The sequence below is a fragment of the Phyllostomus hastatus genome, unplaced genomic scaffold (assembly GCF_019186645.2).
Source record: "Phyllostomus hastatus isolate PE091 unplaced genomic scaffold, TTU_PhHast_1.1 phas_scaffold_129, whole genome shotgun sequence".
NCBI classification, from domain to species: Eukaryota; Metazoa; Chordata; class Mammalia; order Chiroptera; family Phyllostomidae; genus Phyllostomus; species Phyllostomus hastatus.
Genome location: NW_025334009.1, coordinates 14,005,930 through 14,019,675, shown reverse-complemented (window position 1 = coordinate 14,019,675; position 13,746 = coordinate 14,005,930). Strand labels below are relative to the sequence as shown.

At 39.6% G+C, this 13,746-nt stretch overlaps 1 protein-coding gene across 2 annotated transcripts in view; it reads left to right on the top strand.

Annotated features, from left to right (window-relative positions):
• The first annotated feature begins 721 nt into the window (after window positions 1–721).
• Window positions 722–13,746, top strand: part of LOC123830432 (programmed cell death 6 interacting protein) — a 56,057-nt gene continuing 43,032 nt past the window's right edge. For both annotated transcript variants that reach the window (XM_045856611.1, XM_045856610.1), the window contains exons 1-3: window positions 722–1,078; window positions 6,912–6,966; window positions 8,426–8,495. In XM_045856611.1, the coding sequence (XP_045712567.1) occupies window positions 870–1,078; window positions 6,912–6,966; window positions 8,426–8,495 (334 nt within the window). In that variant the 5' untranslated portion in view covers window positions 722–869. The remainder of the gene's footprint in view (window positions 1,079–6,911; window positions 6,967–8,425; window positions 8,496–13,746) is intronic.

Here is a 13,746-nt window from a genome sequence, read left to right as displayed (position 1 = left end):
TTTATTTCATTCCATTCTTTACTTGCTTTTTAAAATTTTTGCCACAGTGTTGGCTTAAACTCCTTGAACACGGGAAGCGCTGCCTCCTGGGCCTCTGCACTTGCTGTCCCTGGCTCTGGGAGGCTCTCCCTTGCCCCTTACTCTCCTTGCCATTTTCCCCTTCTTCTAATGTCACCCATCTTCTCAAATCGGTCATTCTAAGTCTCCCTTCTCAGAAAAGCCTTCTCTGATTATCTTGCTTAAATTAGGTTCTTCAAAGGGACCCTACTATCCCACATCCCAAGAACCCCGTTTTTTGTACCATGAAACTTTTTCTGTCCACTTTAGTATCTGTGTGCTTACCTGCACTATAAATGGTAGGGGTTTTGCTTTCTAGGGTTACTGTGCATTCAGCGCTTGTGCACAGCAGCGCGTGAAACGAAAACTACCATAGGTCACAATAACACTGCGACTGTAAGGTCTTGCACAGGTGGCCGCCACAAACCCTGGAGGGTGTCAGTAATAGGACCTCACCGAGGTCTGCGACGGGAGGAATGGCTACCTTTACGTGAAAGCGTCTGTCCAACCGCCGCGGCGGTAAGGAAACGAAGAATTCCACCTGAGGGTAAAGCACGAATTTCCTCGCGTAGCCCAGGCCCACTTGGGCCCAGGTGAGCTGAGCCACCGCCCAGACTCCGTCACGTGACCGCCGCCGGCGCGCCGAGGGCGCCTGCGCGGGAGCTCCCGGAAGTGGCCGGACCAAAGCTCAGGCCGACCGCTCGTCCGTCAGCTGGTGGGTCCGCCAGTGAGCCAGCCCGGTACCCCGCGGTCCCCGGCCTCGTCGCTGCCCCGCAGTTTATTGGGCCGGAGCGGCGACCGAGGTGCTCGCCATGTCTTCGTTCATCTCGGTGCAGCTGAAAAAGACCTCGGAGGTGGACCTGGCCAAGCCGCTGGTGAAGTTCATCCAGCAGACCTACCCGAGCGGCGGGGAGGAGCAGGCCCAGTACTGCCGGGCGGCGGAGGAGCTCAGCAAGCTGCGCCGCGCCGCCCTCGGCCGCCCGCTGGACAAACACGAGGGCGCGCTGGAGACGCTGCTGAGGTGGGCCGGGGCTGGGCGCGGGGCCGGAGGGTGCAGCCTGCCGACCCCTTCCTTCCCCCGCCTTTCCTGCTTCCCACAGTCACAGCCAAGGCCGGGTCCCGGCCGCCCCGCCCTGGCCCGGCCGGGTGCGTAGGTGCGGTCTGCATTCCTTCCTGGTGAGCCGGAGCGGCCTCGCTGGCTGCCGCTGACTTTGCCCGCCGGTCCTCCGGGCCCGCCGGGGCGCACGGTCCGCGCGGCTCCGTGGATCGGATACCAGGGAGGGACCGTCCGCGCGTTACTGATCTGTTTTCGCCACATTTTGGGGGGGGGGGGGCGCAGGAATCTTTAACGGAGACTTCCCTCCCCCGTGTTTTGTATTTCTTGGCCAGATTTAGATTTTGACATAGTAGTTGCTTAAGTGGGAGAATTGGGACACTGGAACAAACGCTGTTACTTACATTGTCCACTTGAAATGAGCCATCTTCCCAAGTTCATAGTAATTTTAAAGACAGATGGAGAATTCCAAGGGTTAGGAGCTTCAATGATCTGAAATTAAATTTGAGGGACATAATAAAAGGTTCAAAATAAATGGCCTAAAATAATTTTGGAGTACATTTGTTATTTTGCAAATGCTTATTGAGCTCATGCTGGTTCTTCCCGGTTAGAATAACAACAAATTTTTATAGCACTTCATAAAGTAAAAAATTTCTTTTGCCTACCTTGTTGATGATTTCATTTCTTGCATGTTACATACTCTCCTTGTTTAACATGAGAAACAACTACATTAGGATGGAAGTAGGAGAAACCCACGTTAAGCTAGTTTATTTGTTCCGGTAACCGGTAACCGAAAAGTTTAAGTAATACTGCTTGTTTAGATTTTGGCATCGCTGGATATCCTCTTGCCTCCATGTTATTCCCTCTTAGTTTTGTATTGGGAGAGATGGCCACCGGCAGGTCTTCTGTAATTACAGTGGTCATAACCCTCAGGACCTTACTTAAGAGTGCGTTTTTCCACGTAGCTCATGGCAGGCCTCTGATTGGGTTGGCTGGTGCCCGTTTATGATGGTGGAAAATGTGCTAATGTAGTTGCCCTTGTCTGAGTCACTCAGCTGGTTTTTCTCCATCCCCCATGGATTGAGGCAATGTGGATGACTTATGAAGTATCTGGTTCCCCAAAAGGAGGATATTGAATAGGTTGCTTAGAGAGATTAAGATCTCTTTGGTATCAGTTTTAAAGATAAGACTGTTGGGTTGTAAAAATAATTCGTTTATATGAGCATTTTTTAAAAAGTTAATCTAGGAATACTTAGGCATTCTTGAGAATGAACAGACTCTACAGAAATCTCCAAAGCAGTTTTTATGTAGACATGGATAGTATTCAGTGAGGATTTCCCTGCAGGTGGTATTAAGAAAGCATGGGTATAATGAACTCTATGATACATGATAACAATCTTGTTGACTAGAGTGTTTGTTTTGGTCCCAACCCTCAAGGTGCTTGGGCTCTTTATTGACATTTGGTGCATGGGTTTAAGGCTAAGAAACGAGAGAGAATAGTAGATGGTGGTACTGACGGGGCTCTGCTGGGGACTTGAACATTTCATTCATTTGTTCATCCCTTTGATCTTTTCCCAGGCATAAATGTGAGAACTGTTCCTAATAGGGCTGTTACACAGATAGCCTCTGTGAAACTAAACATCTTTCTTTAGTCACCTCCGTATTATCATCTCCTAGACCATTATCAACTACATTTTTCTCCCCAGTTCCTACTCTTCTAGTGGGGTTAGGGTAAGCTAACAGATACACTACAGTCTATTAAATTTTATAATGGGTATATATGCTGTAAAAATTGAAGATTTGTGAGATGTTTGTTCCAATCAAGCAAAATATCTCTTTTTAAAAGATTCCATTTATTTATTTTTAGAGAGGGGAAGGGAGGGAGGGAGAAAGAGAGGGAGAGAAATATTTATCAGTTGCCTCTCATGCGCCCCTTAACTGGGGACAAACTCACGACTGAGGCTGTGCCCTGACGCTGAATCAAACTGGCTACCCTTTGCCTTGTGGGATGACTCCCAACCAACTGAGCCACACTGGTCAGGGCAAGCAAAAGATCTTTAATAATTACGTTGGATAATTGTGTAAACTGAATGCTAATTTAGATATTTTAACTTAATGAACTTGTAAATAAAATTTCAAAAAGGGGAGGTTAAGATAATTCCTAATGAAAAGAAGCTAGCGCCTCAGCCGTGCAGCTCAGTTGGTTAGAGCGTCTTCCCTGCACGGCAAGGTTGTGGGTTGGATCTCCAGTCAGGGCAAATGAAGAGACAGCCAATGCATATGTAAATAAGTGGACGACAAAATCAATAGTTCTCTCAAAGCAATAAATAAAAAAATGTTTTTCGTAATACCTGTTGATTAATAATTCCAATTACTGCTTTTTGTTAAACTGATGGATGAGAAGTGGTACCTTGTTTTAGGTTGCATGCCTTGATTTCTTCCTTTACTTGTTACTTAGTTTCTTTTTTCTGTGAATTGCCTCTTCTTTTTCTTTGCCCATTTTCTAGGTTGCTTGTTTTTTCCTTACTAATTTTTAGGAGTTATTTACCTTTCCTGGCATTTTATCCCTTTTTCTTATGTATATTGCAAGCATCATCTTAAATCTGTTTCTTGTCTCTCAGTTGTGTTTATGATGGTATCTCTTGTTGCACGGAAGTCCTAGCGAAATGTTTTATTCTTGTAATCTGTATTTACAATTTTTTCTTATTCTTAATATTTTGTATGTGTTATGTATGACTTTTCCCTTTGATCAGATTTGCTAAAGGTTTGCAGCCACCTCTTTCTGTTTTTCTTTTTTAAAATATTTATTTATTTTTTAGAGCAAGGGGGAGGGAGGAAGAAAGAGAGGGAAAGAAACATGAATATGAGAAACATTGATAGGTTGGTTTCCTCTTGTACATGCCCTGATCTGGAGGAACAGCTGCAACCTAGGCTTGTGCCCTGACTGGGAATTGAACTGGCGTCCTTTTGCTTTCTGGGATGATGCCCAACCACCTGAGCCTTATCAGTCAGGGTGCTACCTCTTTCTTTTTAGAAACTAAGTATAGTTTTATTTTAGGGTTTTAAGACTGTATATTTTTCTGACTCTGCTTTCGGCTGCATGGAGGTGGTGTATCGGGGTGACGCTCTAACTTATTGAGCTACCTGGCCAGGGCCACAAGGGTACACATATTTTAAAATGTTTGTCTACTGCTGAACTCCTATGTCCTAAAACTGTGTTTTTTGCATGGTAAGCTATTAGTATATATTTGTTGAATGAATGAATGAATGAATGAAGAAAGGCTTATTTGATGGTGTGTTAGCCTAGACAAGAAAGGTGGGAAATTGTGATAAAAATTTCCAGGTACAGAGAAAAAAAATGTGTGCAGGCCTAGGGCTAGGAGAGAGTATACTTTAGACTAGAATGTGTAGAGAATGTTCTGAGATGAGGCTTGGAGAGTTGAATGATGGCCAGGTAATGCCGTGTCTTGTCAGCATTTTTGGATATGGCTTTAAGAATCATGGGACTCCATTATAGGGTTTGAGCACTTAATACTTCAGTGTTTGTTTCCTAAGCACAAGAATACTCTCCTACATAGCTACAGTACAACTTTGAAAATCAGGACATTAACATTGATTGAATCCATTAATCCATAGGGTTCATTAAAGTTTTGTTGATTCTCCCAATAATGGGCTTATAGGCTCGGGATCGAATCCAGGATCCTGTGTTGCCTTTAAATGTTACCTTTTTAGTCTCCTTCAGTCTGGAGGAGTTTTTCATTTATTCCTCGTCTTTCACGACCTTGACATATTTGAAGAGTACAGGGTAGTTACTTTGTAGAATGTTCCTCAGTAAGGATTTGTTTCATATTTTCTTGTGATTTATGCATTTTTGGGTGGTAGTACCACTAAAGCAGGGCTGTCAAACTCATTTTCACCGGGGACCACATCAGCCTCGTGGTTGCCTTCAGAGGGCCGAGTGTAATTGTGGGACTGTATAAATGTAAGTATTCCTCAAGTAGGGGCAAGAAGCTTGGTGCTGCTGCTGGGTAGAAACAAGGTGCCGGGCGGATAAAACAAGGTGGAGGGCTGGATTCGGCCCTCGGGCCTTGTGTTTGCCACCTGTGCTCTAAAGTGGTGCTGTGTTCTTTTTAGTGCATATCAGGAACATTATTTGATTTGCCCTGTTGCTAGTAATGTTAACTTTTATCACTTGATTAAGGTGGCGTCTCTCAGGTTTCTTAATTTTACAGTTAATTAATATGTTGTACTAATTAGCAGTTATTTTGTGGGAAGATACTTTGAGATTATGTGTAATCCCATTTCCATCAGACTTTTATGTTTTGGCGTTCATTAATGAATCTTACCTGAATCAGGGATTATACTCTAAAAGGTGCCAAATGCTGATTTTTCGAATTCCATTATTCCTTCTGGATTTATTAGTTGACATTGTACAGTAGGGTGGAGCTTCCTTATTTACCTGTTTGTTTATTTTATTTACTTCAGGATGATGTTCTTATTTTCCCAAATGGGTTATGATTTATCTTATTTTAAATTTTTCTAGACTTGGTTAGTGGGAGCTCCTTAAAGCTAGTTTGTGTGTCCTTTTGACACATTCTCATCAATTTTCAAATACTTCCTTAACTTTCTGGTGTAGCAAGATGTTTTAGACTTGAATCTTCATTTTTCTCAGTCTGAGCTGTGAGGTCACTCATATCTCTAAGGAGCACTGGCTCCTTTTAATGCAGAGGATCACTTACCTGGTGTTACTGCTTCTGGAGCCTCTCAACAGACACATTTAGGATGGACGGACACACACACACACACACACACACGTACCTGTTTTTGTAACTTTCTACTATATTAACATGAGTTCACATTGATACCGCTAATTCCAAAGGTCCAAAGCCACCCAATTTATTTTTCCCTAATTAGTAATTCCTTTCTCTGGTAGTTAGAAACCTGGCTCCCATCGTCTTCCGTGTATTTACTTAACTGCTCAGTTCTTTCTGTTTGTAACCAAACTCATGGCCATGCCAGCCAGACACTGGATCTCAGACATGTTGTGCCTTCCCCCAAGACCTTGGCCTCAGACACAACCATTGGGAAGATAGCCCTGATGAGGGAGTGGGGCGCTTGGGGCGCTGGGAGGTGATAAGGGAAGGAGGAAATACTAGAGGCCAGTTGGAAAGCTTGGCCTTGGAATCCCCTTCATCCCCTTGCTAGCTCAGAGGTCATCCTGGTGAAGGGGAAGTCTGCTTCATGTTTGAAGGTCATTCTGGCTGCTCTGTGAAAAACAGATGGAAAGAATGAGAAAGGAGAAAGTGGGACTGGCTGACCAGGAGACTTTTGGATTAGTCTACTTGAAAGGGAGGGTAGTAGCTTTGATGAACTGTGTGGCAGTGGTGATTGACAGAAGTGGGCACACCCAAAACATATTTGAAAGTTGGCATACCTGTTTTTAATGAGCAGTTTACCAGAAATATTAATTTACTCAATGGATCAACAGTTATCCTAATAAGAAGTAGTATTTTAAGAAATATTTTGGTTTTCTTGGGTAGATACTTGCTTTTAGGTAGTAATAGTTGATAAATATTTTTCTTCAGTGAGAAGATGAGTTTCTGTTTAACAGTTTATTGCATGCATTTTGTTTCTGGTGCACACATTTAACAGATAGATGTTCATTAACTTCAAAATGGCTGATTTGTGGGTCACTCAAAGAAAGCACGCATAATTTTAGTGTGTTCTCTTTAACCACTTGTATTTACATAAATGTACAGTGTTTAGCTCTATTAATTTTTACTTTTGCTCTGTTTTTTAGATACTATGATCAGGTCTGCTCCATTGAACCCAAGTTCCCATTTTCTGAAAATCAAGTAAGTCATTTATTTAATTTGTGAAGTTACATGACAATGGCAAGTCATCCATTTCCTCCTGCCTGTGGTATCATTTTATTAAAATAAATGGTGCCTCTTCCTGTCTTCAGGTTTTTGTGAGACTTTTTAATACAAATTAGAAGCTTTTAGGCCCATCTGATATAAATCTATGTCTTTTTGAAGAATGTCTCCTGGAATTCTGTTCATGTCATTTCTCAGTAACTTCTGGGCTCATGTAGAGCATTGGACTGCGTCCATACATACAAACACACGTTTTTTTAAACAGCATTTTATGTATTGATAGGGTCTATTGCCTGATGTATACTGTTCTAGCATTTGGCTTTTATAGAATTAAGAAGGAAACTATATAATTCAGGAAGTATGTTGCAGTTTATGTACTTTAAAAATTATTTTCACAAGTTATATTGCATGTATTGCAAATGCTGTTATGATTGGATGTTATACTTTACTTTTAAATGTCAACTTTACTTTTTCTAAAAGGCTGATGATTTCTTAACAGTTTTATTTAGTGGACTTTTTGAAAGTTTTAAATTTCTGTGACATTTCTAGATTTTAAAATAGTTAATGAAAAATACTTCAAACATTCTTGTACTAAAGCTTTTATGGGTGAAATAGTATGTTGAGATTTACTTTAAAATACTCCAGGAAAAAAAGTATGTGAGTGTTTAGGGTGGGTGGTGGGCAAAAGGCTAAAAACTGGTGATAGTGTATGTGGGTTCCTTATGATATTCTTTCTAGTTTTGTGCCTATTGAAAATTTCTCTAGAGTTAGAAAATTTGATTGCAACACGTACTTTAAAAGAGGCTAGGTTCTTTTAAGTCTTCATGTGTGGAATATTTTGAAAGTGCAAGATTCAGTTTTTTTAAATTAAAACTTTTATTCATGTATAGCATGCAGAAAACGGAACATATATGTATAGCTTGAATCTTCATAAAGTGAATATATGTGTATAACCACTACCCAAATCAAGAAACAAACGATCTTATCCTATCCACCAAGATAAGCATTCTTTTACTTTTGTCTTCACGGAATAGTTTTTATTTTATCTTCTGGGGAAACATGTAGTACGTACTTTGTTGTGTGTGCTTCTCTTGGCTTATTTGACAATTAAGTTCCTATTCTGTTCAATTCATTGTATGTTTATAAAGATGAATAAGATCATGTTTTCTGAAGAAGACAAAATATGCACAATTACTGAAGCATTGTGACCATTTGAAATAACTTAGTGCCAGTATTTTACTTAAAAAAAAAAGGGAAAGAAAGAAAATGTATGGCCAGGAAAAGGAAAAGGAATTGGATTGGTTGGTTGGAGAAGAGAATGTTTTAAATGGGTTGAAGCTTTTGTCTTTTTCAAAATTGTGAATTTTTCTTTGAAAGAGACTTAATATTTAATGAGATCCAAGAAGGTAACATAATTTGTTGTTTTTTCTCTATCAAGATCTGCTTGACATTTACTTGGAAGGATGCTTTTGATAAAGGCTCCCTATTTGGAGGATCTGTAAAGTTGGGTATGTAACTTTTTAATAAAAATGATAGGAAACTTGGTCTAAGCACTGTATTTTAGTTAGGGTTTTTAAAATTGCTCTCCTAATGACTCTTTTTAAATAATAAAGTTTTTTACATTTTGTTTTCTTTTTGCCGTCAACTTGAATGCCATTTCTAGATATTTGTAGAGAGCCTCTGCCTTGCCAGGCACTGTCCTAGTTGTGAAAGAGAGTAAGACAGTTTTATTGAGGCTGTTTGGGAAGGAAGTGGGTGCACAGACTGCGGGGAGCCTGGGTGATGGAAAGTAAGCAGTGTTTGAGTTAGCCCTGGAAGGAAGACTTTTGTTTTTCCTGGTAGAAAATAGCATTACAGGTAGAAGAACGTTATGACCAAAGGTCAGAAGAGTGAGGCTTTTTTTAGCTACTAGCTGGGCACATGACGTCTCTGTGCCTTATTTTCTCAGCTGTGTGAAGTGGGGAATAGTACTGTGAGGTACTGTTTATCTTTTTGGGTTCTTGTGTGTATTGAGTGAGTGAATACATGTACAGTCCTTAGGACAGTGCTTGGTAAATATTAGCTGCAATGAATAATAGTAGTAATATTATAAATAACCATATTTGTTATATGTGCTCCCTATGTATTATAGAATATATTATATACTGTTACATAACAATACTTAGTATCAATTATATATGGTACATGTTCATATAGTATTATTATTGTTAAGGCTTGAAACCATAGGTTGAATTAGTGATTATGGAGGGTGAAGACAGTGGAAAGTAGATTGTGAAGAGTTATAAATAGTATATTCATGAGTTTTGTCCTTTTCCCTCATATATGTTAATAGCTAACATTTATTGAGTACATATTCCATCCAGGTACTGTGGAAGGGGCTTTACCCATACTGTCTTATTGAATTCCCCAGTAGCCTGATAAAGAAAGGCACTGTTTTTAACAGCTGAGCAAACTGATTTAGAAAGATTAAATGACTCGTTAAGGTCCTATGGAAGGGATATAATGAAACCAGATATGAATCCAGAGAGCCTAACTCCAGAGACTAGGGAGAAGTAGACCAGTTAGGAGATTTGCCAGAGTTATGGATGAAATTAGACAAGGAGCATATGTGGGTCAGAGGAGAAGGGGTGGGATTGAGACATTTCAGAGGTGAAACTGGTCAGGTCTGCTGTCAGTCAGAGGGAAGAGGAGAGTTGAGGGTGGACTTCAAGATTTATGACTTGGTTGGACTGATTGGATATTTATTCCTTTCAGTAGACAGGTTGAGTTTGAGTTTTCTGTGTTACAACTGGGAAGACGTTTTTCTTTGGCGTTTGGAAATAATGGATTTAAAGCTCAAAAGAGGTGGAGACATAGATTTGGGAACAGTCGTCATTAAATGATAATAAATTTGTGTCTTCTGGTAGAGTATAGTTTGGGAAAGTGTGAAAGCCAGAACTAAAGAATACAACATTTAGGGGAAGCAGCGGAAGAGAGTCCTGGGAATGAGCTTGAGAAAAAGCTTTCAGATCTCTGAGGAACCAGGGGAAAATAGAGACATGAAATTGAATGCCAGAAGTGTTTCAAAGACCATGTAGTCCAGCGGTTCCTGACCCTGGCTGCACATTAGAATTACCTGGGGAAATGTTAAAGATACAGATGTATCTTGAAGGTAAATTTACAGAATGCCAGATGTAATAGGAAGAAATTTCAGGATGATGCACTGGTATTAGTATCTTTGAAAATATCTCTGGGCGACTCTGATGTTGATCCAGATTGGAACATTATTGACAGAGTCATTAGGGCAGAGGACAAGTTATGTAAGGTAGCTAAAGTCACTGGATTTGGCAATGAAAGAAGTTTCACTAGGGGCATGCTGAAGAAGCCAGATTGCATCAGTTTAAGGAGTGGACCAGAAGTAATGAAATGGAAACAGCAAATGTGGGTTATTTTGGAAAACTTGAAGTAAAGATTTGGGGGTAAGGAGCACATTATGATGAGAGAAAGGCAAAGTCAAGAAAAGGATTTTTAGTGCTGTTGTGACAAGCAGATTTGTAGGCTGGAATAAGGAGCAGGTGGCAGGAGAACTAAATACACTTACGTGAGATGGGTTAAATGAAGAAGGTCCTGAAAGAGGTGGGTGGCAAAAAAAAAAAAAAGCTTAAATAAAGCAGGAGGTAGTTTATCAACACATTTCTAGTAGCAAATTTTGGGAATTAAATGTCCTTTAGTAATGTCTTACTTAAATAAGGCATGAGCTACTCATTCGTTAGAATATTGTGTAATTTTAGAATACTAAGAGTGATAATGTAAATATATATTTGACATTTAAAGCTATCTCCGTAGAATATTGAATAAAAGGCCTATTACAGGCCAGAGCTGCTGCATTATTATTACAAGTGAACAACTCTGGGAGGTGTAGCCTGTTGGATGATTTTAATTTTCTTTTGTAGTTTTTTTAAACAATTATTTAAATTTTAGAAATACTATATAATCAAGCTATTTTCATTTTGAAAAGCTTACTGTGAAAAAGAAGAGCTCAGGTAACAATAGGGAGGAGTTAAATATTAAGAAAAAAGTTCTTTGAAAGGAGAATTGAATATTTGTTTTATTTTTTTTTTTAAACTTTTGATTTGAGAGAGAGAGAAAAGGAGGAGGGGAGGGAGGGAGAGGGAGAGAGACATTGATTTGCTGTTCCACTTTTTTGTGCATTAATTGGTTGCTGCTTGTATGTGCCCTGACTGGAGATCGAACCTGCAACCTTGGTGTATCAGGATGATGCTCTAAACAATTGAGTTACCAGGCCAGGGTGAATGTTTATTTTTTTTAAAAACCTGATTTAAATTTAGATCTAATAGAAGAGATCATAAAGGTAAGATTTAATTGTATGAAAAAAGTTCCCACACAGTCTTTTGTAAATGAGAAATGTTAAGTAAAAACACAGACTACAGCCTGAGTTGATAATGTTTATGGGAATACAATGTTTATGGAAATTTAATAATAGATCTGTATCTTGTATCTTCAAGGTTTACCCTTATCTGTTGCTTGGAATATACCTCATTCATCCTGAAGTTCAGTGACTCCTTGTTAATACAGTGGGACCACTTGCTTCATATTTAGCCATAACTTGCATTGCCCTGTGTGTGTGTAGAAGTTGCTTCACCACCATATACATTCTGTGCTTTTATCATATTCTCGAGATTTTTCCAAACTCTCAGTCGTACTATTTATTTTTCTGGCATCCCTTTCCTGAGTCTCACTTATGGCCTCCTTTATTTTCTTACTTGAGTCTGGACTTTTTGCTCTCTAAATCTGCTCCAAACTAGCATCCTGTATCGTTACTGCTCCCTTAGTGAGAGCCGTTGTTTTCTGGGTATCATATCGTTCCTTTTGCTGGAAAGAAAATATGTTGTCAGGTGACTTTCCGAGGAAAGGTCAGAAGATCCCTCTCAGCACATCTACTCCTGCTTTTCCAGTTGGAGCCGCCGTCCCCTCCGCACCTGACCGCAGCAGTTTGTCCCTGCTTTCACCCGGCGTTGCTTCCCTGGCGGTCTGCTGTCCACACGTGGGCCGAGCGAATCTGCGCTCAGAACTGTGTTGACTTCACATCTCACTCAAGAAAAGCTGAAAGCTTGACAGCACAAGTTGTCTCTCTGCTACCTCCTTGACATGAGTGACTGCCGTTTTGTCCCTTGCTCTCTTTTTTTCCAGCCACACTGGCCTTAATATGTATTTGTTGAATTAGAATGAGGTCTCTCTTCAGAACTTGAAGTCATTGTTTCCTTGCCTTTTACTATCTAGTGTTACAGATGAAAAGTCTGATTCTTGTTCTTTGGTACACGACCTGTTTTTGTTTTATAATTTTTTCTTTATCCTTTGTGTTTAGAAACCTCAAAAGATCTAATAACTCATTTTGTTCCTTCTGTATGGCATTTATTGTTGCCCCTTTCAGTTTGAAGACTCATAACTTCCTTTAGCCCTGGAAAATTTCCTTTCTTTTCTTTGAGAATTTCCTCTTCTTTCCTCTTTTCTTTGGAATGCTTAGTTGGCTGTTGGCTGTTCTGAGCTACTCGTAACTCTTACATTTTTCATTTCTTTGACTTTGTGGGCTACCTAGATATTATTTTCCAACATTTCTTTTGAAAAACTTTTAGCAGTCAGGTTTTAAATTTCTACTAGCTTTTTCTTATTTACGGATTTTCCTTTTTAAGTAACATCCTGTTCTTGTTTTATGGAGATACCACCTTTGACTCTCTTGGAGGATGCTAATTAGGATGTTTGAAGTGTTTTTTATTATTGGAATCGTCTTTGTTTACACTGGGCACAATTTGTCAGTTTACCTTGATCTTTATTTTTTTGCAAGCTTTCCTCACATCCTGTTTTTTTTTGGTTTTTTCGTATGTACGAGAAAGTAGGTTAGAGTAACTGATGTACAGACTGCTTCACTTTAGGGTGAGGACTAGCACTGGGAGGTTAGATGGAATTGGCACTTCTCTGTGGCACAAACAGCTGTAGTGTTCTGATTCTTCTCAATGGTTCAGGTTTTTTTTTTGTTTTGTTTTTTTTTTTTGTAAGGAGACTTCTCATTATTTTGCTTGGTGCTCAGTGCCTGGCACATTCCTTGAAATAGCACTGTGATTGAATTTTTTTTATTATGGTAAAAAAACCACATGAAATGTACTATCTTAACCAATTCTGAGTTCAGTAGTGTTGTTTATTCACATTGTTGTGAAACAGATCTCTAGAACTATTGATCGGACAAAACTAAGCCTCTATACTTTTTAATAACAACTCTTCACCTTTTCCCCTAGTTTCTGATAATCACCAGTCTGTTGCTGTTTTTTTATGAATTTGACTTTAAGTACCTCATATAAGTGGAACCATATAGAATTTGTTTTATTTCATTTAGCATTAATGTTTTCAAGGTTCATCCATCCATGTGGTAGCATGTGACAGGGTTTCCTTCCTTTTTAATGCTGAATAATATTCCATTGTGTGTACGTATCACTTGGGTTCTGTCTTTTGACTATTGTGAATGATACTGCAATTAACAAGGGTGTACAAATACTGCTTTGAGACCGTACTTTCAGTTCTTTTGGGTAGATACCTAGAAGTGGAATTATTGTATCACATGGTAATTTTATTTCTAATATTTTGAGCAACTGCCATACTGTTTTCTACAGCAGCTAACCCACCAGCATTGTATGATTACTATTTCTCCACATGCTTGCCAACAGTTGTTATTTTCTTCTTCTTCTTTTAAATAGTAGCTCTCTAAGT